Source organism: Aspergillus puulaauensis, chromosome 4 (assembly GCF_016861865.1).
Source record: "Aspergillus puulaauensis MK2 DNA, chromosome 4, nearly complete sequence".
NCBI classification, from domain to species: domain Eukaryota; kingdom Fungi; phylum Ascomycota; class Eurotiomycetes; order Eurotiales; family Aspergillaceae; genus Aspergillus; species Aspergillus puulaauensis.
This window is the reverse complement of record NC_054860.1, coordinates 3,362,117-3,380,204: the sequence shown is the minus strand read 5'-3', so window position 1 is coordinate 3,380,204 and position 18,088 is coordinate 3,362,117. Positions and strand designations below refer to the sequence as shown.

General features: G+C 52.2%; 9 protein-coding genes across 9 annotated transcripts; 1 reads left to right on the top strand and 8 right to left on the bottom strand.

The window, feature by feature from the left end:
• Nucleotides 1-35: 35 nt before the first annotated feature.
• APUU_41297S (Zn(II)2Cys6 transcription factor domain-containing protein) lies at nt 36-1,576 on the bottom strand (the record flags this gene model as incomplete). Its single annotated transcript, XM_041704464.1, has 3 exons — nt 36-965; nt 1,027-1,386; nt 1,442-1,576. 3 exons carry the CDS (start codon nt 1,574-1,576, stop codon nt 36-38), a joined length of 1,425 nt encoding a protein of 474 aa, XP_041557047.1.
• A 237-nt stretch (nt 1,577-1,813) lies between these two features.
• APUU_41296S (NudC domain-containing protein) lies at nt 1,814-2,634 on the bottom strand (the record flags this gene model as incomplete). Its single annotated transcript, XM_041704463.1, has 3 exons — nt 1,814-1,845; nt 1,944-2,259; nt 2,392-2,634. 3 exons carry the CDS (start codon nt 2,632-2,634, stop codon nt 1,814-1,816), a joined length of 591 nt encoding a protein of 196 aa, XP_041557046.1.
• A 651-nt stretch (nt 2,635-3,285) lies between these two features.
• APUU_41295S (uncharacterized protein) lies at nt 3,286-5,952 on the bottom strand (the record flags this gene model as incomplete). The annotated part of the gene is made up of 1 exon (XM_041704461.1): nt 3,286-5,952. The coding sequence occupies one exon, from the start codon at nt 5,950-5,952 to the stop codon at nt 3,286-3,288; it is 2,667 nt and encodes an 888-aa protein (XP_041557045.1).
• A 628-nt stretch (nt 5,953-6,580) lies between these two features.
• On the bottom strand, nt 6,581-8,362 carry DPH2 (2-(3-amino-3-carboxypropyl)histidine synthase subunit 1/2; the record flags this gene model as incomplete). The annotated part of the gene is made up of 1 exon (XM_041704460.1): nt 6,581-8,362. The coding sequence occupies one exon, from the start codon at nt 8,360-8,362 to the stop codon at nt 6,581-6,583; it is 1,782 nt and encodes a 593-aa protein (XP_041557044.1).
• A 272-nt stretch (nt 8,363-8,634) lies between these two features.
• Nucleotides 8,635-9,767, bottom strand: APUU_41293S (maleylacetate reductase; the record flags this gene model as incomplete). The annotated part of the gene is made up of 2 exons (XM_041704459.1): nt 8,635-9,182; nt 9,242-9,767. The coding sequence occupies 2 exons, from the start codon at nt 9,765-9,767 to the stop codon at nt 8,635-8,637; spliced, it is 1,074 nt and encodes a 357-aa protein (XP_041557043.1).
• A 559-nt stretch (nt 9,768-10,326) lies between these two features.
• Nucleotides 10,327-11,660, bottom strand: JIP5 (WD40 repeat domain-containing protein; the record flags this gene model as incomplete). Its single annotated transcript, XM_041704458.1, has 2 exons — nt 10,327-11,206; nt 11,290-11,660. The coding sequence occupies 2 exons, from the start codon at nt 11,658-11,660 to the stop codon at nt 10,327-10,329; spliced, it is 1,251 nt and encodes a 416-aa protein (XP_041557042.1).
• Nucleotides 11,661-12,186: 526 nt separating this feature from the next.
• On the bottom strand, nt 12,187-13,690 carry APUU_41291S (glycoside hydrolase family 7 protein; the record flags this gene model as incomplete). Its single annotated transcript, XM_041704457.1, has 3 exons — nt 12,187-12,981; nt 13,040-13,423; nt 13,475-13,690. 3 exons carry the CDS (start codon nt 13,688-13,690, stop codon nt 12,187-12,189), a joined length of 1,395 nt encoding a protein of 464 aa, XP_041557041.1.
• A 2,076-nt stretch (nt 13,691-15,766) lies between these two features.
• Nucleotides 15,767-17,045, top strand: APUU_41290A (alpha/beta hydrolase; the record flags this gene model as incomplete). The annotated part of the gene is made up of 2 exons (XM_041704456.1): nt 15,767-16,170; nt 16,229-17,045. 2 exons carry the CDS (start codon nt 15,767-15,769, stop codon nt 17,043-17,045), a joined length of 1,221 nt encoding a protein of 406 aa, XP_041557040.1.
• A 232-nt stretch (nt 17,046-17,277) lies between these two features.
• Nucleotides 17,278-17,563, bottom strand: APUU_41289S (uncharacterized protein; the record flags this gene model as incomplete). Its single annotated transcript, XM_041704455.1, has 2 exons — nt 17,278-17,482; nt 17,538-17,563. The coding sequence occupies 2 exons, from the start codon at nt 17,561-17,563 to the stop codon at nt 17,278-17,280; spliced, it is 231 nt and encodes a 76-aa protein (XP_041557039.1).
• Nucleotides 17,564-18,088: the final 525 nt, after the last annotated feature.

Genomic DNA, 18,088 nt, shown 5'->3' with positions numbered 1-18,088 from the left:
ACGAACAGCTTCAATTGACCATTATGAGGAAAGTCTTAAATCAGGACACCATCAGAAATATCAACTACTTCCCCCTCAATAGATGGTTCGGAGACGCTCTGTAAAGGATTGAAAGGATCCAGTGCGAAATCAGGATGCGGATTTCCGAAGGCGATTTCCAATTGAACATGCTGAAGGAGATACCCGCACGCTTCAGCAGGGAACTCTAGGAGCTGCAGGACGAGCGGATCGCAGCTGTCTTCTAGGTACATGCAAATAGCGGCACATTCAGACTTGGCGCGGTTCTGCACCCACCATAAGTTGCATTTCTGCATTAGCACCAACCACCAGCTGAGAATTATCAAAGCAGGCGGGTCTTTTGCTATCAAGTGTTCATAGTAAGATGGTAGAAGGCGCCCCATGAATGTCGTTATCCGCGGGAACGACTTCGCCGACGGCTCGAGCCTCAGGATCGGCGATAGCATTCGTAGTGGCCAAAGATATGGGTTGTTCTCTTCCGTTGAGGACTCGGTTATGCCGCATAGGTCTGCAAGCTCGGGGTGTAGGCCCACTCTTCCAGGGCGGGTATCTTCAAAAAGCTCGTCCCGGGACTCCATGAACATATCGAACCACATACTTTTCCGCAACCAGGGCTTAGCATGGCCAAGTAAATGGCGCAGGCCAGACTGGACAAATAGCCAATTCAGTGATTCTGCAGGGTTCGGCGAGAACACGAACGATTTGCGCGGGTTATACTCCTCCATTGAGAAGGAGTTCACGGTCATTAGGAGACAGGCGGAGAACATCGCGTCCATGTTTTCAGGGCTGATGGGACCTTGAAGCTCTGTGCTGTACTGTCTTATCGCGTGGTGCCAGTGGTGCGCTTCAAGCATGCTGTATTTATCTAGACTTGTATCGTTATCTGGGAGGGTGTTGCGGAGGTGCGCGACTGCAACAGCAATTATACTATGCATTAGATACGGCGACTTGTACCAAAAATGTTAGCCCAGGCTCATGTTGCGATATAGATATGGTGGTTCCAAATACCTCCAACGCCAACCGAATCATCTTCCCACGCATAATCTCTCTCCCCGAATGACTGATAATCGTCGGCGTAATTGTATCCTGAAAATGGCGCAACGTATCCAAATTACTAAAGCACTCCTTGAATCTCACTTGCTTGAGCTCGAGTACGTTATCGACCTGCATCGCAACCGCACGGATGGCGAGAGAATGCGCCGTACTATCAGGTGTAATTACGGGAACTCGATCGAGGAATTGTGCAATAAGCGTATCGTTGTTGTCCCGTTTCTTCACTTTCCCGCAGCCTGCAGGGAGGATCGCTTCGTAAGTGCAGTCGAGGCCGAGTCGCTCGCATTTCTGGCAGCGGGGGCGCGTTTCATCGCACTACTCTTGTCAGTCACATCGAGAAAAACAGCCCGGGGTTCGGACATGACCGCACCTTGACTCGTCGCTGCTTGCACTTTGCACAGCCCTCACGCGACTTGCGATGGGCCCGACGGGCATGGTAGACGCGTTGCTCGTTGCTCGGTCTAGATGGGAGTTTGACACGGAATGGAGCGTTTTGGCCTTCCATGGTGAGTTATCCAGGTTTCAGCCTGGCGGGAGAATGGATCAAGAGGAAGAGGCTCATCGTACGTAAGTCCCTGGGTCAGAGTACGAGCTGAGTTGTCATGAGCAGGCAAGTGAGAGAAGGACGCTCGTAAAAGTGCCCGGCGGTCCCGCATTCAGCTTCTCCAACTCGGGGATCGATCTACACTACAGTACAATTCAAGAGAGATATCATCAACTTCATTATCATGACTCCACTGCATTAACCCATTTTCGCATTCGAAAAGTCCATCTCTGCGAATTACACCCGTTAGCATCGTGGTAATTTAATCCAAATCCCAACTGCAAAACAACCAAAGCAGTCAAAGCCAAAACGATATACTTATACATACCCGGATGCTCCGCCTGGAACTTCTTCAGCAGATCCATCTTCCTCTGCTCATCGCTGGTCGGACCTCCCTGCTCCTTCTGCCGCTGGTCATACATCATCTTCTCAACCATGGCCCTCGTCTCGCCATCCAAATCGCTCAGTGACGAATTCTCCGGCGTAATCTTGCTGACGTCGATCTTTGGCGCTGTGGTCACAACATGCGCCCACCATTCCACCTGGTTGACCTTGTCCATGTGGATCGCGATTTCCTTTCCGGCCTTGGTCGTCTCCAGTGTCCAGGATGATTCATCGAGCTTGATGGGGTGTGGGAAGGAACCCTGTATTCATACAAAACACACACTTTAGCTTTTAATCCCTCCGATAGTAAGATAACCAAACCGACCACCATAGCCACCAGGCAAATATGTAGGTACGGCCGAATCCATATGGAGACAAGGTGATGAACAGACCTCAATAATAGCCTCCTGCCCTTTAACAGCAACCCGAATACTATCCCGCTTAAGGGAAACATCCAAATCGCGTCCCTTGAGTGTTCCGGGTACCGGGATCGTCACGTCCACATCGCGAATCGTCTGTGTCCATTTGTAGGGGAGGGCAGCCTGTTCAGCTTCTTCGGTGGCCTTGCGTTGCTTTTCTTCGACTTCGCGGGCGGCGAGCTCGGCGGGGGTGGGTTCTTTTTCTTGGTCGGACATTTTGGATATGGGTATCTTTCTGTGTGGTGTAGGATGAGGAAAAGGAGGAGGGAAGGCCGGATTCAATATTTTGGAGGGGAAGGTTGAGCTTGCGGCGCAGAGAGAGCGGGGCAACAAACGGGTCTGTTGATCGGCGGAGCTCCAGGCTTGATTGTTCTGGGTGCTTCCATAGTTTAAAATACGCTGTTTCCGGGGCTTCATGATATATTTCTGCCCTTTATTAGATATTACGGACTGTAAATCAAAAGTAGAGACTAGAATAAGTAGTACGATAAGATAAATCCACTAGTTCATAATGTCTGAGCTACAACGGGCTCAAACAGTAACTAGAAGGTAGCTAACTAGCTCACGAGCTACTCGAAACAATGTAAAAGATCACAATGGGGATGAGAAAATAGTGCGCCGTTAGATGCTCCGCAAAGCTGCAACAGGAAGAATCATACTGAAGATCGAAAAATGAAATCAGACCATATCACTCCCAGCCTAAGTATCCCATTCCATGCCGATGTGCCCCCTGTGCATAAAAAAAAAAGACGAACATGAGTGAAGGAGGAAAGAAGATTCGCCAACCGACCGACGCCGTGGTATCTTGAAGAGCAGGCCATTCTACTACGCTTGATGATGAAGCAGGTATGGGATGTACATGCAGGGTTACTCGTTGACGTCTAGCAGAGTCTGGATGACCAGGAGTTGCAAGCTCTCCTGCATGTCGGTGTCCTGGTGTGACGAAGACAATTGAGCTTCAGCAACATCTTCAATCTCCTCGATCTCTCCGTCATCAGCATCGACACTAGAGTTTGGAATGCCCGTGGAGCTTGAAGGATCAATAAAGTCGAAGAACTGGCCAGCATATTCTGCGACCTCATTGGCGACTTTTGTTTCCAGGATCCGCTCCAACTTCTGCAAGTCGCGCTGGAGTTTCTGTTCGTGGAGGGCCTTTTCTTCTTCTGCGCGGCGACACGTGCCATCTCTGTCACGGAGTACGGCGCAATTCGGACACATATAGTTTGATTCGCAGTAGGAGCATTTGCATGGTGGATGCGCGGTGACGCAGTCTTGGCAGACATAAACCGAGCAGCTGGTGCATTCGCGGAGAACACTACCACAGCGCTGGCGTTGATCACCGAGGGGACGATACTGTGGACAGAAGAAGGATTGGCAGCCTTGCCATTTTGCAGCCTGTTCTACAGGCGAGTCCGAGTAGAAAGACGGAGATGATGATCCGGATCGGTTGGAATTCGAAGCGGACATGCTGCGGGAGCGGCGGTGGGAAGACTGAGATGGACCGGCACTGGAACTTGCAAGAGGTTGAGGGTTGACGTCGGGTTGGTCTTCAGTAAAACTGCTCGTGGTGGAATCGATCAGCCGCTGGGTTCTATACGGAAGATCAAAGCCGGTGGCTGCAGGATGCGGGAAAGGTGTTGAAGATGACTCGGCGACTGGAGGTGCTGAGGAACTTGTTGCCACTGTCGATTCGGTTCGATTTTGTTGAATTGCCAGTTTTTCCAACGTGAGATCTCGATATCCACAGATTCTTAGGCGAAGACCACGTAGATCATGCTCGATGCACAACGGCTTGGAGCAACTCTTACAATGTACCTTCCACTGTGGGGTATCATAGCATTCTTTGCAAAGGTTTCTCGGGCAAGAAGAAGCCTGTCGATCGGGGGGACCCAGCAGCCATTTCATCATAGCAATATGCCCAGCTTCAAGTGTATAGTCCGGCTTGCGAGGATCTCCATAGGCATACTTGGGAAACGACTTGCTCCATTCCTGTGCTGAATACTCCAAGTCTTCCCAGCCCTGGCCGCGGGGTAAGGGAGCCGCGCGGACTTGGTCAACATCTCGATTCGGTGTACCGATGCTAATGCCGCCACCTCCAGAAAATATTGGCTCAGTGCAGCACCAGTGGAATTTCAATGTGGGATAAGATGCAGGGACGTTGGGCTGTACGGTTGTATCGTTTTGCGAATTCTCGACAGGATCATACATCAAACAAGGCGAGGTAGTGGAGCCAGGAGCCCACCAGAAAGGACCGTCTGATGCCTCCGTCGTAGAAGATTTAGGTGGTTGAGAATGAAGGTACGGCCGTTCGTATGCGCAGCTGGCGCAGAGCGTCTTCCGACACCCAACGCAATGCATCAGGATGCTACACTGCTCGCATCGCTCATTGATCACCTCGCAGCAATTGTCGCAGCGAATGTTCTCGACAAACCGTCGATGGCTTCTGCGTAGATGTGTCGACATCGTCTTCCCTTCACTCACATCCCGTTTCTCTCCGGTGCCGAGGGCTTCACCAAAGCATCCAGTCTCATTGTGCTCCCACAATTTGCCATCCTTTTGTGCTGGTCGATTGGCCGACGCGTCAACCGGACCGATCCAATTCTTCGACCGCCAGAGCCGATCAAATACTACCCACACTTCAGGTGAGCCCTGTGGAGCCCGCATAGCGACGTAGCCTCTCCTCCTGAAACACCTACCAGCCGGGGTAGAGCACCAAGCCGTGTCCGTCCAGATCCCAAGTTTGTGGCAGAGATTTACCAGCTCGTGAGTAGGTTCTGAGTCTGAGTCCTTTCGGGTGAGGGACGAGGAGAGATAAGGCCGTCGTCTATGGTGGCGGCATCGATAGGTGTAGAGACTTTTCAGAGCAAGGCGTTTCGTAGCCGGCGAACTGCCAATGTTTTCTTCCATGCTGACATCGTACTGCAGGCCGAACATCATCAAGTACGGAATAATATGGTATTTCAGCGAGACATTCTTGCATCCACGAACAGAAAGATGTTCCAGCGTTTCCCGCCGCGAGTGTAAAACAGTAGAGATGAGAATCTGTCCAGAGACTGCCGTGTTATCCAGCTCCAGGCTCTTCAAACACGGACTAAACGGCACCACCACGTTCATCAACAGCTGGTCAAGAGCATACGGTCGAGACTGTCGCGGTATTCGGGGATCCGACGAGCCCGGTATCATAATCCGTAGCGGCGACGGCGTACCAGATGGATAGAGCAAGCGAAACGATAGGTATTTCCATGCTGTTGGATATGAGCGGAGAAAGGATCGAAGGTACCGGGAGGCATGGGAGAGTCTGAGGATGGTCGCGGTCGGTGTTTGGAGTAGCAGTGATTCAAGGATCGGTGTATGCGTTGTGATGACTCGCTCGAAAGTAGATAAAGGACGTTGCGTTGAAGCAAACGATGATTGCTCCAGGGCAGTATCTACCATATCCCACAGGCTGTGGCCGTCTTCCCCGACATCCTCCACAGTCTCCTCGATCTCCGGGTTCTCCGCACCGGGCGGTAACGAGTCGTGCATGAGGGACATGGCAACACTCTTCGTATGTTTCTTTCTAGCCTTTTTTATTTTTCTCGATTTTTTTCTCTGTCCTTCCGTCTCAAACAAAAGCTTAGGCTGACGCGAGGTCGCGAACACAGCGGAGGCTGCGGGCGGCACGGCGCATGATAAGGGCACAGCCGAAGGGACGCGGAGGAAGGGAGGTTCAGCCAGGATGAGCCTGAGAGGGGAAAGCCATCAAACGGAGTGGCACGATGAAAAAGCCAACTCTAGCCTGTGAGTGATGCAACCGCTGAGGGGGTTCGTTGGACAACTCAGAAAAGCAGTGAATGAGGGAGGACCTAACAAAATCCCGGACGTTGCCCTGTGCCCATCATGTGATAGGTCGCCCCGACTCACTTTCAGGCTTCTTTTCACTAGGTCTGCTCCCGCTAGTACATAAGTTTCTCAGTTTTGTGGTAAAGAGTCGGTGTTTGTTTATGGTCTAGGAATTCACTTGGCTTGAGTCTAAATCTGAGTTCATTGCTGGGAATGAGTGCGCTTAATTGCGCGAAAATACGGCATCGCGCCGAGAAAATCCCTCCCCAAGGCATCCAGATCTGATGTGAATCGGGATTAAGCCTACGGTTCCCGTAGATCCCAAAGGAGGCCAAATAGTTCAATGCCTGTCTATGGAGTCTCCTACTGTATATCCCCTTGCAATACCCTTGCGCCCTTCCACAACCAGTGTGCTGTCGTCCACCCCCTCCCCCTCGCCGTCATATTGAACACTGTTCGCTGCGCTATTGAAATCGCTTCCCAGACCGGCCCACGTCCTTTGTGACCGCAAGAATTCCGCCCCTGGCGAGAAAGAGCCGCCGATCATGGCTAAATCACCATTAGCCCGTCTTGCGAGCGCTCGCGCTGCGGACGGGCCATCTGCCGCAGAGATTGCTGCATTTCCGGCTTTGGATCCTCCCTGTGCAGATAGGCGGGGTGCGGATTCCTGCATCGGACGCGTGTGGGATACATACCGACCGGTGCGGAGGTCAAATTCTGGTGGCGCAGACTCAGGCTCGGACATATCGTCCTCGTCTTGGTGTTGATCTTCGTCCTCGTCGCCCTGGTTGTCGTCCCCGGTCGAGGTTACGGTTGAATCCTTTGTCTCTTCTCCATTCTTAGACGAACCGACAGGTGGCTGGTCAAGGATACTCTGGAAATCGCTCTGCCAGGCTCCCGTCCAGACCCGCTCATCGTCCGCCTTGAGAGCAACCTCCAACTCAAACGGCGTGATGACCGGCTTCCAGAAGTCCTTGCTGTCGACCAGTGAGCTCTCCCAGCACCCAATGACGACCCAACCACCGATTTCGCTGAAGTTGGCTACTTTGGCTGCGTTCAACTTGCCCACGACGAACATATAACTCTTCTTGCCTGCAGCAGCGATCTTCTGCTTTACGTGATCCACGATATGAAGGTAGTTCTTTACGCTGAGTGTGTTGACCAGGATGCCGAAAATAGGCACCGTACTCAGCCGAGTTAAGATCGCGTAGCGACGGCGCAGGATTGCTGAAGTCGACGCCGGTAAAGGCTTGACGTCGCTGCCTGCCGGGGAATCGGTAGGATATATGTGGATGGCTGCTACTCGAGACGCCAGCGTCATAAGGAGAGCAGTTGGTGGCTCGGAGATATGGAAGAGTTGCCAATCTATCAGTGACTCGGGGGTCTCCTTGACTGAGTCCGGAACGGTGCGGTTAGGAATAACGGACGAGGGGTCATGGTCCAACACCGTAGCAAACAGATTGCTGTATCCCTCCTTGACCAGTCTGGAGTATACTTCTGGAACATGGTCTGAGTAGGTCACATCTGCGGCGAGGATCACTTTCGCGGTGGGATCCGGGTATGTCTCCTTAAACGCCTTTACAAGCGGACCGAGATGTAATTCCTTGTGAGTAAAGACGTAAATCACCGGAAGCCTAGCAGTTGGCGATAAACATGACCGGCCGTAATGCACGACAACATCCGCATCGACGTGCTCCGCAGCAACCTCATCAACACAACACGTCCCGTAAGATGTATCAGCCAAGATGTAGAGCTTCGGCGGCTGCTCAGCCGCATCTCGAACATCAAGTCGAGATACGGAATCCGCCAGACCATTTGTTGTAGAGCTCTCGCCTCCCGTCTCGTCCTTCTTGCCATCCACAATATCCCTAGCCTCCAACCCCCGACTCAACAACTGAAACACCTGTGGTGCATCGGGAAGCATCTCATCCGGAAACTGGAGCGCAATCCGCTTATACCGCGCTTGGCGGATTTCCTTTAATGTGCGCTCGATGTCATAGGTAATGGCGAGTTCTTCCTCCGACAGGGAACGATTCGCGACCGGCACGACGGGGTCCGTTGCTTCGAGGATTCGATCATCGGGGGTAGATAGGACGGGCGCAGCCTCCAGTTCCGAGGTCATATTGTTCTAAAACCGCGAAACGGGGTGTAATTGTGTCGTGTTGGGCGTGAGGAGGGGTTGTTCTAATGTGGGATGAGTTTTTTTTTTTTTTTTTTTTTGCTGTCAGACTCCGATCTCCCCACCTTCACCCCGCCATCGCCATCCGCAGGCCAATTGCTGAGGGGCTAATTCGAAGCGTCAACATGTGTTAACGGCTGCCAAATAGATTTAATATACGTGAATTGTCAAAATTTTGGATGCTCGTATCAGTTTATATACAAAATACCACCGCATTACAGGTCAGCCTTCGCTGGCTCGCCAGCCCACACCCTCCGAATCAGCTCCCGGATCGGAGCGCGCTGAATCTCCCTGGGATTCCAGTACGGGTTGCCGACAGCAATGTCAGCCGCCTTGTCAATGTCTTCCTCCTTCATACCGAAGTCCTTGGTGCCGCGCTTCACTTTCAGCTTGGTGAGCAGGACGTTTAGCCCGTGGATTGCATCGCCGTTGCTCTCGGGCAGTACTTCGGCCAGCTTCTTCATCGCCTCAGGGATATTAGGCGCATTGTATGAGATCGCGTGCGGCAGGACAGCTGTGTGGGTTTCCGCATGGGGGAGGTTGAAGCTGCCGCCGAGGGTGTGGCAGAGCTTATGGTGGATGGACATGCCCACGCTTCCGAGGCAGGTTCCGCAGAGCCATGCGCCGTACAGAGCTAGCGAACGGGCTGATTGAGAAGATGGGTTCTCGACGATCTCTGGCAGAGCAGAGGCCAGCGCGCGGGTGCCCTCTAGAGCCATCAGGTTGATGACGGGGTTTGTGTTGCGGGCGTATAAAGCCTCGACTATATTCATGGCATTAGCATCTTTGCGGCGATACTTGTAAGAAACCCAGGAAACTAACCAGCGTGGGCAATTGCATTGACACCACTCGTCGCGCTCATCCCCGTCGGTAGCGTCATGGTAAGATCAACATCGTAGATAACGGTCCCAGGGAGGATCTTGGGATCGGAGCGAGTCTTCTTCAATCCATCGGCCGTTTCACCAAGAATCGGGGTCATTTCGCTTCCAGCATATGTAGTCGGGATACAGATGTGGTAGATGCCAGTGCGGATACTGATCGCCTTGCCCAGACCAATGGTGCTCCCACCACCGATAGAAACAACCACATCGGCATTCTGCGCCTTTGCATACTCCACAGCCTTGTCCGTGATGTTGGTCGGGGTGTGCATGGTCGCTTCCGTGAAGACACCAGCGACCTGGCCCTTCAGGACCTCTTTCACTCGCTCGACATGGCTAACCTGCTGCGGAGTGGAGAGCACCAGGGGAGCCTTTTTGTCCAGGCGGGCGATCTCATCGGGGAGTTTCTGTAGAGTGCCGCTGCCGAAGACGACGCGGCCGGGGTTTGCGTTGTACTCGAATGCGTCCATTGTGGTTTATTGATTGTGTATTGATGATTTGGGGAGCAGGAACAGGACGGAAATCGGGGGGGAACCCGCTGGTTGATATAGGAAAGCTTGATCATCATGAATAGTCGGCCATTTCTCCCCACACCCCACCAGCAACGTTTGGGACGCCCATGAAGCTAAAACTGTAGGCTTCGGCAAATCCTTTGCTGCGTGGGTCTCGGGGAGTCGCGGGGCAGCTGTGTCGGATAAGAGTTATCCGTTTGAGGCTGGATTATGGCAGACTACAAAGTCTATATTGGTCATGGCCTGGGAATTTATAGGACAAGTTAATGGCGACTGCGATTGGAATTGTTATTTCCGGTGCGCTGTTACGCCGCCTGTGCTGGTTGGTATACTTATTGTCCAGCAAACTGCTCGTCGGAAATCCCCCACCCGATCCGACATCAGAGATGCGCCGGTGTCTGGGTGCGGAATTGGAGGTTGGCGTGTGAGTAATCGTTTTTAGATGCTCTACATGTAGAGTAAAGTACTGTGGAAATATTGTACACGGGTATGGTATCGCTCAGTAATCAATAGTCCCTTAATCCATATCGGCAAACGCCATCACCTCCCGACCCTTACCACGGTCCTTGCCCTTTTGCTTCTTGCGCTTATTGCGCGATTTATCGTTCTTCTGGGCCTCGCGGTCACTGTCATCCGAATCGTCACTGTCATCACTGTCGCCCCCAAGCATGCGCTTCCCACCGGCCAAGTCACCGTTAGAGTCTGCTGTGTCGTGCCAGACCTTGACGATTTGCCCACCACCACTGACCATGCGGCCCTCAACATCGAATCCAAGGCCAACCACACCTTCTGTCTCATCGTGCGTAAGCTCTGAAACCACCTTGTTCATGCCCATCTGAACAAATTTCACCTTTCCACTCCCGAGGCCAGTGGCGATCATCTTGCCTTTGCCGAGTTCATCAGGAACAACACTAAGTGTCTCAAGGGACTCTCCACCGGCCGCGCCCGCGCCTTTCTCAACATAAACTCGCTCGTCCTGGTCATCCCAGACACCCTTCTCCCAAAGCGTCAACACACCACTAGAACCGCCAACAACAACCTTTTCACCACGGCTAGTCCCACTCGCTGGCAGGCCGCTGATGTACGTAGAACTGATGAGCTCTTCTTCCTGGTCTTCGCTGCGCACGAGCACGCCCCGTCGTAGATCTGTGACAGCCAACGTTGTTCCACCCGTCGTCACCCATTGCTTGCTGAATCCCGACGTACTGGTATCCGAGGCAGGAAGCGGTGTCAGAGACGAAACATAGTCATCGTGGGGACAGTGCGTTTGCTGAGGCTTGACCGAGACTTTAGAATACGGAACACGCAGGTCATATAGGTGCAGCTTGCTCGAATCCGTAGCAAGAAGCAAAGTCTGAGGGGAGATTGCATGAACAACAGTCGGCGCATCAATGGACCTATTCAATAAACTCAATCAGCACCCGAACCGTAAACCATCCATCGAGGGCGCAAAAGAAAAGAAGGGAAAAGAAAAACTCACCCATCCTTCGCCGTCGGAATAGCAATCTTATTCTCCACAACCCCAGTCTCAGTCTTCGCAGCTTTAAGCAGCCCATCCGTGCCCGCAGAATACAGAGTCTCCCCATCAACCCCAAACGCTAACGTGCGACAACTCCCCTTATGCCGCCTCGTGCGCCACACTGTATCAATGTGTCCCGTGCCATTGCGCGAGCTAGAAACCGACCCCTGGTCTCCCTCATCATCGCTATTCTCCTCTTCTTCCTCCACCGGGAGCCGGAACGTCTGAACGTGGCCGGTGGACAAGCCGACCGAGATCACAGGCTCGGAGGGGTGGATTGCCTGTGCGAAGAGGTCCCCACTTAGCGGGAGGGTGCAGACTGTGTCGAACATGGGGATGGGACACAATTGGGTGTGGTGTGCTTGTTCTGGTGGTTTTACCGGTGATCGACGGTTTTTTTCCAGCCTTGCTTTGGGGGAGCTTTGCGTGGTGTTTGATGTGTTTGGTTGGGTGGTGCGGGCCGGGTGATATTCCGCTTATCTGATAAGGATTGGCTTTGGGATCTACAATGAAGGTTTTGGTGGGCTTTTGTGGCCAATATATTTTCGGGGCAAGGAAAAAAAAAGAAAAAGAAACACAAGGTTTTATGTTCTTAGGGAAGGAATTGATTTGACTAATCTTATTCGGTACAAAAAAGAACAAGAAAATTTTCAGCAAAAGATAGAACAGCCTGCTGACCCTCGGAAGAGTAAATCAGAAGGAGTCGAAATCATACAGACAAGAAGGAAAATAGCCAGGCTAGCGGGGCAGGGTCTATGTCCACTATATACAAATTTTGGGACGCGGGAGCTTGAATCAACAATCAGAAACATCCGGCAGCACACAGGGTATGTTGAAGCAACCATCTAGTATGCCTGCTTAGAAGCGGCGACTAGTAGAGTTGGAGGAGCCGGAGCCGCCGGTGCCCGCCGAGTCAAAGGTCGAGCCAATAGGTCCGAACTTGATGTTAGAGAAGGTGACGGAAGCGTCGGCGTGCTCAGACTCAACGATTTCGGGGTCGCCAGCTCCGGGCTCGCAGGTACCGCGGGCAACGCCAGGGGTGCTTGAATCGGCATCCTCGGGGTAAGAGCTGTCGAGCCACATCATGCTGGCGTAGTGGTCATCCCAGATGGAAAGAATGAGGACCATAGCTGAGGAGGCATCACCCATGGCGCTGAGGCCACCGTGGTCAGCGAAGATGTCATCATCACCAAAGGCGGTCTTCTGAGCAGTGCAGAAGTCGGAGGTGATCGAGTTGCCTTCAACGCCATCAACGTTGGAGGCAGAGTTGGCAATAACATTGCCGTCCTGGACATAGAAGCGCTTGATCTCGGATAGGGATCCACCGTCGGCAATGAATTGAGTCACAACGGTCAACGTGGAGCTGGAGTCCACAAGGCCGCCAGGGCCGTAGAAGCTCTCGTTACCCATGCGGTAGGAGTTGAAATCGCACCCATCAGGGTCGCAAGTACCAGCGTAGCGATCAGAGGAGTAGGTTCCTCCACAGGCATCGCCCTCGCACATGGTCTGCTCAATATCATCACAAGGGTGAGGGGTGTAAGCAGTAGAGATGCTGTTAGCTTCCCAGATGTCCATCTCAGGACAGCAAGTACCCATTCCACCAACACCTGCATTGGCGTCACTCTCAGAGGGTTCCCAGCCCTCAACGTTGGCCTGTACCAGCGTTAGTGAGATTCCAAAAATATCGGAACATCCTAAATTCTTATCTTACCAAACCGTTGATGAACTTGATGTCACGCGGGCATTGCGAGTCGCAGTAACCAGTTCCATACTTGGCACCGGCTTTGTTGTTTTCATACTTGCTCAGGCCACCGTCGGGGTCCATCGATGTGAAGTAGAGAGCACCGTTCAGACCGCACGGGAGATTAGAAACGTCAACGTCAAAGGTGAACTCATTGTTGAGGAGGTCGAAGGTCTGGTATGTCTCGTCGTCCTCCATAAGGTACACACGAGAGCCAACATTCTCACCGGTGACAAATTTCAAAGTCAGAGAGTCACCAGTGGACGTGATACCATAGGTACCCTCGTAGTCGGCGCCATCAACCGCGCAGTTCGTAGCGCACGACTCATTGTCAGGGCAAAGCGTCGCATCCCACTGTTTGGCATAGTTAGTTGGGAACTATGAGATTTCATACAGACTACTTGCCTCGTTGCCAGTGTAGCAGTTGGTGGAGTCGTCGACCGAGTGAGCCCAACGCCAGTTGGAGTCGAGCACGACGGAGCCCGAGACCTCAGTGCACGATCCGCTGGCTTCGCATCTTTGCCATGTCAAGGGGGGGTGAGTTTCCTCCTCCAAAGTACCTGCCTGCTGGGCCCGAGAAATGGACAAGAGGGCAGAGAAGAGAAGAGCTCGCTGATACATATTGTCTGGAAAGATATGTTGCCTTCTTTTGGTGTTTTTGTTCTGTCCGGCAGAGTTGATGATTGGATTCAAGGAGCGGGCAGAGCACCAGCCTTTATACCCTGATTTGGAGATCAATCATTCAACCTGAATTACCTCGATTCCCATTTCGAGAGTATCCAGACACCCTCCGTAAATCAAAACGGTGCTCCGGACCGCGGTGCCGTTCTGTCCACCGTTTCAGAGAGATAGCAAACCATGGCAGGTTCAAGGCACCGGGGCAATCTCCATGTCGCAAATCCGGTTGCGTGCGTCCCTTCGGCTACTCCAGGAGATCGGACCCATCTATTGAAGGTTGTGGAGTTCTTGCCAATAAGCAGTAAATATATTAATTGGTTTGATAGTCAAATCAAGTCCAAGGCCACGGAGGAATCTCCGGATAAAATCCGTCTGATACAGTACAATATCGGGAAGCACTTTGTCGATCTCGTTTGAGGCGTCGGATATTGCAGGGGTGGGAATGTTCTGTACCTCTCTTGTGGTTGTGTCCGATGGTGGCCGGTAGAACCGACGGGGAATCAAGACGAACGACGGTACATACTCATTAGTTCGGCTTCTGGGCTCCTAGCCTCGAAAGATAGTTTCAGGTAGGAACCCTTGAAGGCACTTTGTAGGCATAGTAAACGGTCCATATAGCTATTCAGGAACAACTCGGTACCTGGCCGTGGATGAGCGCGCTAATCCAGTCCGTCACTATCAGATGATTGCCAAATTGGAAGGAAGAGGGTAAAAGCCCTGTCAGCCCTAGCCCGTTTCATACAGCAGCAGCGTACTCCGGAGATAGCGCCAAAATTTCTCCGGGGGGGGGACAGTCAGGAAGTGGGGGTTGGGATCTTTAACCGTTCGAGTGTAGACGTCAAAGACAATGGACGCCGTCAAAGCCAATGCCAAAGGCACGGCGAAAGGCAGGACGTGACTTGGATTGGGCATCCGCAGTATCCTGAAGCAACCAGGGTTTTGGTGGAGATTAATTAATATCCCTTAGGTAGTTCTTCATCCTAGCGATCTCCGGGTGCGGGGGAGGCGCAGGAATCCCGTCAATCGCAGGCAGGTCACAGACTCTGCAGGAGAATTCGGACAACGCCAGTGTTTCGCTTATCGCCTGTCTCGACTTTTGACAGTCAAGTGTGCTCCACATACTCAAGATTCACAAGCATTCAGCACGGCCATCTTGAGACAGCGGATCGGAGCCTATCTCAAAGGCATCAACGTTGAAGCTGATTCAATACCCATAAGTCTACTGTGAATCCAAAAACAGCAGTCATCCTCAGCGAGGGACTCGGAAATAGATTGGCATCATACCACAGTCACGGCTGACAGGGGCCTGTTGTGGAGAATGCCGGTTGTGTGAAGAATAACAGGCACGTTGAGAGCGTACCTTGCCGATCATTTCCTCTCTGCACCCGGATACCGACGAGGAAACATCCCCAGCCTATACACCAAAGAGACGCGGAGATTCGTGTCCGGCATTCCTCTTGATTTATCCGGAATCAAGTCAAAACACTCCTCAAACTCCGCCACGGAGGATCCCTCCGCTTTGCATACAGCAAGAGAAGGACAAGCAGAGCGTGGGAGATCCACAGTGATGGATGGAAGCCGCAGGACGGACGCAGTGCTGCCTTTTTGTCACGGCGCTTAGGACTCCCAGCTCGTCCGGCTCGTTCCCAAGGTTGAAGAAATATGCCGCATGACACCCCATGTTTTATATGCAATGGAACACCTGGACTGATACACAAATATTGATTTTACCATGACGCTGTATATAAGTCACATGATGATGAGCCCGTGACATGGATAGTACTAGCCCCAAATGGCTAGTGTGGAAGCGGACCTCGGCTGGCTGCCTTATCCGCAAGGTTCCAGCTCAGGAACGCCTTATCCTCAACCTTTGGGCCGAGAAGCCGGCAGTTCCATCTCATCGTCGCTTCTTCTCTCTTGGGTTCTTTTATCTCTCCCCCCATCATCACACCTCGCCCAGGGAAGAAATAAAAACCCTGAACCCGGTCCGGAACGGCTTCAGTTTGTCCGAACGCAGTCATGGCTCAGTGGTACAGCCAGCCTTTCGAGAACCTCTCGGCTGCTCTAGCGGATCCTCGCTCGCATTATACCCTGATCGCTGCTGCAGGGGTGTCCCTAAGTGTAGCTATTTGCCTACGTGCGCTTTACCCGGACCGACAGGCGGGGAAGAAAATTATACATTCTCCCCTAGCTGTCACGCAATCTAAGATCTCGGATGACAGTGATCACCCACTGCCGCCCGATGCACTCCCGGGGGCGCGAGATGTGCAGACGCCATACGGCTCGATCCGTATCTATGAATGGGGTCCCGAAGATGGTCCTAAAGTACTCCTCGTCCACGGAATCACCACCCCCTGCATTGCCCTCGGTGGACTAGGACACGCATTAGTTGACCGAGGTTGTCGAGTGATGCTTTTCGATCTGTAGGTCTCACAAACTTGTATGGAGTGAAAGCCGTTGTTTGCTGATAATTGGCATCAGATTCGGCAGAGGTTATTCCGATTGTCCCTCTGACCTGCCCCAGGATGAGCGTCTGTTCGCAACTCAAATTTTCCTCGCTCTGAGCTCATCTTCGATCCCGTGGACAGGGACCGGCTCCGGTAAATTTTGTCTAGCAGGCTACTCCCTAGGTGGCGGCATAGCAACATCTTTTGCCTCATTTTTCCCCCAGCTCTTGTCAGCTCTGGTGCTTCTTGCTCCCGCAGGGTTGGTCCGTGACTCACATATCAACTTCCGCACTCGGTTTCTGTACTCTGGAGGTCTCCCGGACGGGCTCATCAGAACCCTTTCCAGTATGCGTTTGCGGGCTGGACCTCTGTCAACCCCAAAGCCCGCACAGAAGACATTCCGCGCCAGCGACGCTCTCACCGAGGAGCTCTCTTCGCAAGGAACCGAGACGCAAGTCCTATCGCGGTCATACCCCAACGTTTCAGTGCCGAATACTGTCTACTGGCAGGTGAAGAACCACAATGGATTTGTGCATTCCTTCGTATCTAGCATGCGAAATGGTCCCATCTTGTATCAGCGGCAACGGGAAACATGGGAGCGCCTTGGAAAGTATCTCTCACAACAAAAAGAGCTCCCCGCTGACGAGCAGAAATCAAATGGCCTCCCTGGCGACAAGGTTGTGATTATGTGCGGCGAGAATGATCCGATTATCCTTCAGAACGAACTAGTAGAAGATGCTAATGCAACCCTTGGAGGTGATGTGGTATTCAAATTCTTCCCTGCCGGCCACGAGTTTCCAAGCACCAAATACGACGAAGTCGCACAGATCATCTTCGACACTCTGCTTTGATTCGCTGAGCCCGGCTATTATACATCAACAAATGTGCCTCTTCTTCTCTCTTTGGGACCTTGGACGCCCCGTTCTTAGATGGCGAAAGTTTCCAGGCCCCCTAATCGCTAATGTCAATGCTTCTTACAATAGACCATGTATATAGAAAGCTCGCCACCCTATCCACACCCTTGCTGGTAGGCTGTGGCAGTGCTACCCTTGAAATTTGCAATATCCAATTGGTGTTCCCATCTCATTTGTTCAAAACCTCGTTTGCTTCTTCCAATTGGCGAGCCAGCTCGCGATTATGCTCTGAACGGTCCCCCATCCCAGCGTGAGCAAAATAAGGGTCTTCTGACTGAGTCGATTGAGCAAATCTGTCGATACTGCTGTTGGCTTCCTGGGGCACGTTGTTTACATTCTCCTCAGTGAGACTTTTATCCGTTCCATTGGTCTCTCTGGAGTGGTAACATTAGCGAGTTTGACTCTGATGTAGAGACTCTCAAGACCTACTGCGATGTTTGTTCTCCGTTCGACATGATGTGTGGTCAATGCCTCTGGTTCTCTGGCGTTATCGTAATGTTTCGGATGTGATGATTCTCGTCAGGTCACGATGATTGAGTAGTCGAGGGCAAGTTGTGTCGAAGAGTGTATATCCAACCCAAAAGTATAAGATAGAGATGAGCTTGCTTGCCTCGAAGGTTGTTCTTTGTGATTGCAGGTGAGTGACTGATAATTGCTGAGGAGTCCACGGGCTTATATATCTTAAGGATTCCAGCTATTCACCCTGTTCGCCAGAGCTAATGGTCGAATATAGAAAGTGTCACAAGAGCCATGGGCGGGTGGACCCGAATAGCACACAGCTTCGCTTCCCGTGGGCAGGAATGGAAGGGTCCAACGAAGAATAAAAGAGCGGGATTAAAATAAAAACGCAATTCGACAAGAACGACCAGAGGAAAATAGAGCAAAACAGTAGGTGGATGATGCTGCAGTGGCCGAACAAGATGGAGATCTTCAACTACACTGCGCTTCTGGGCAGGTGGTTTGTCAGATGTTCTTCACAA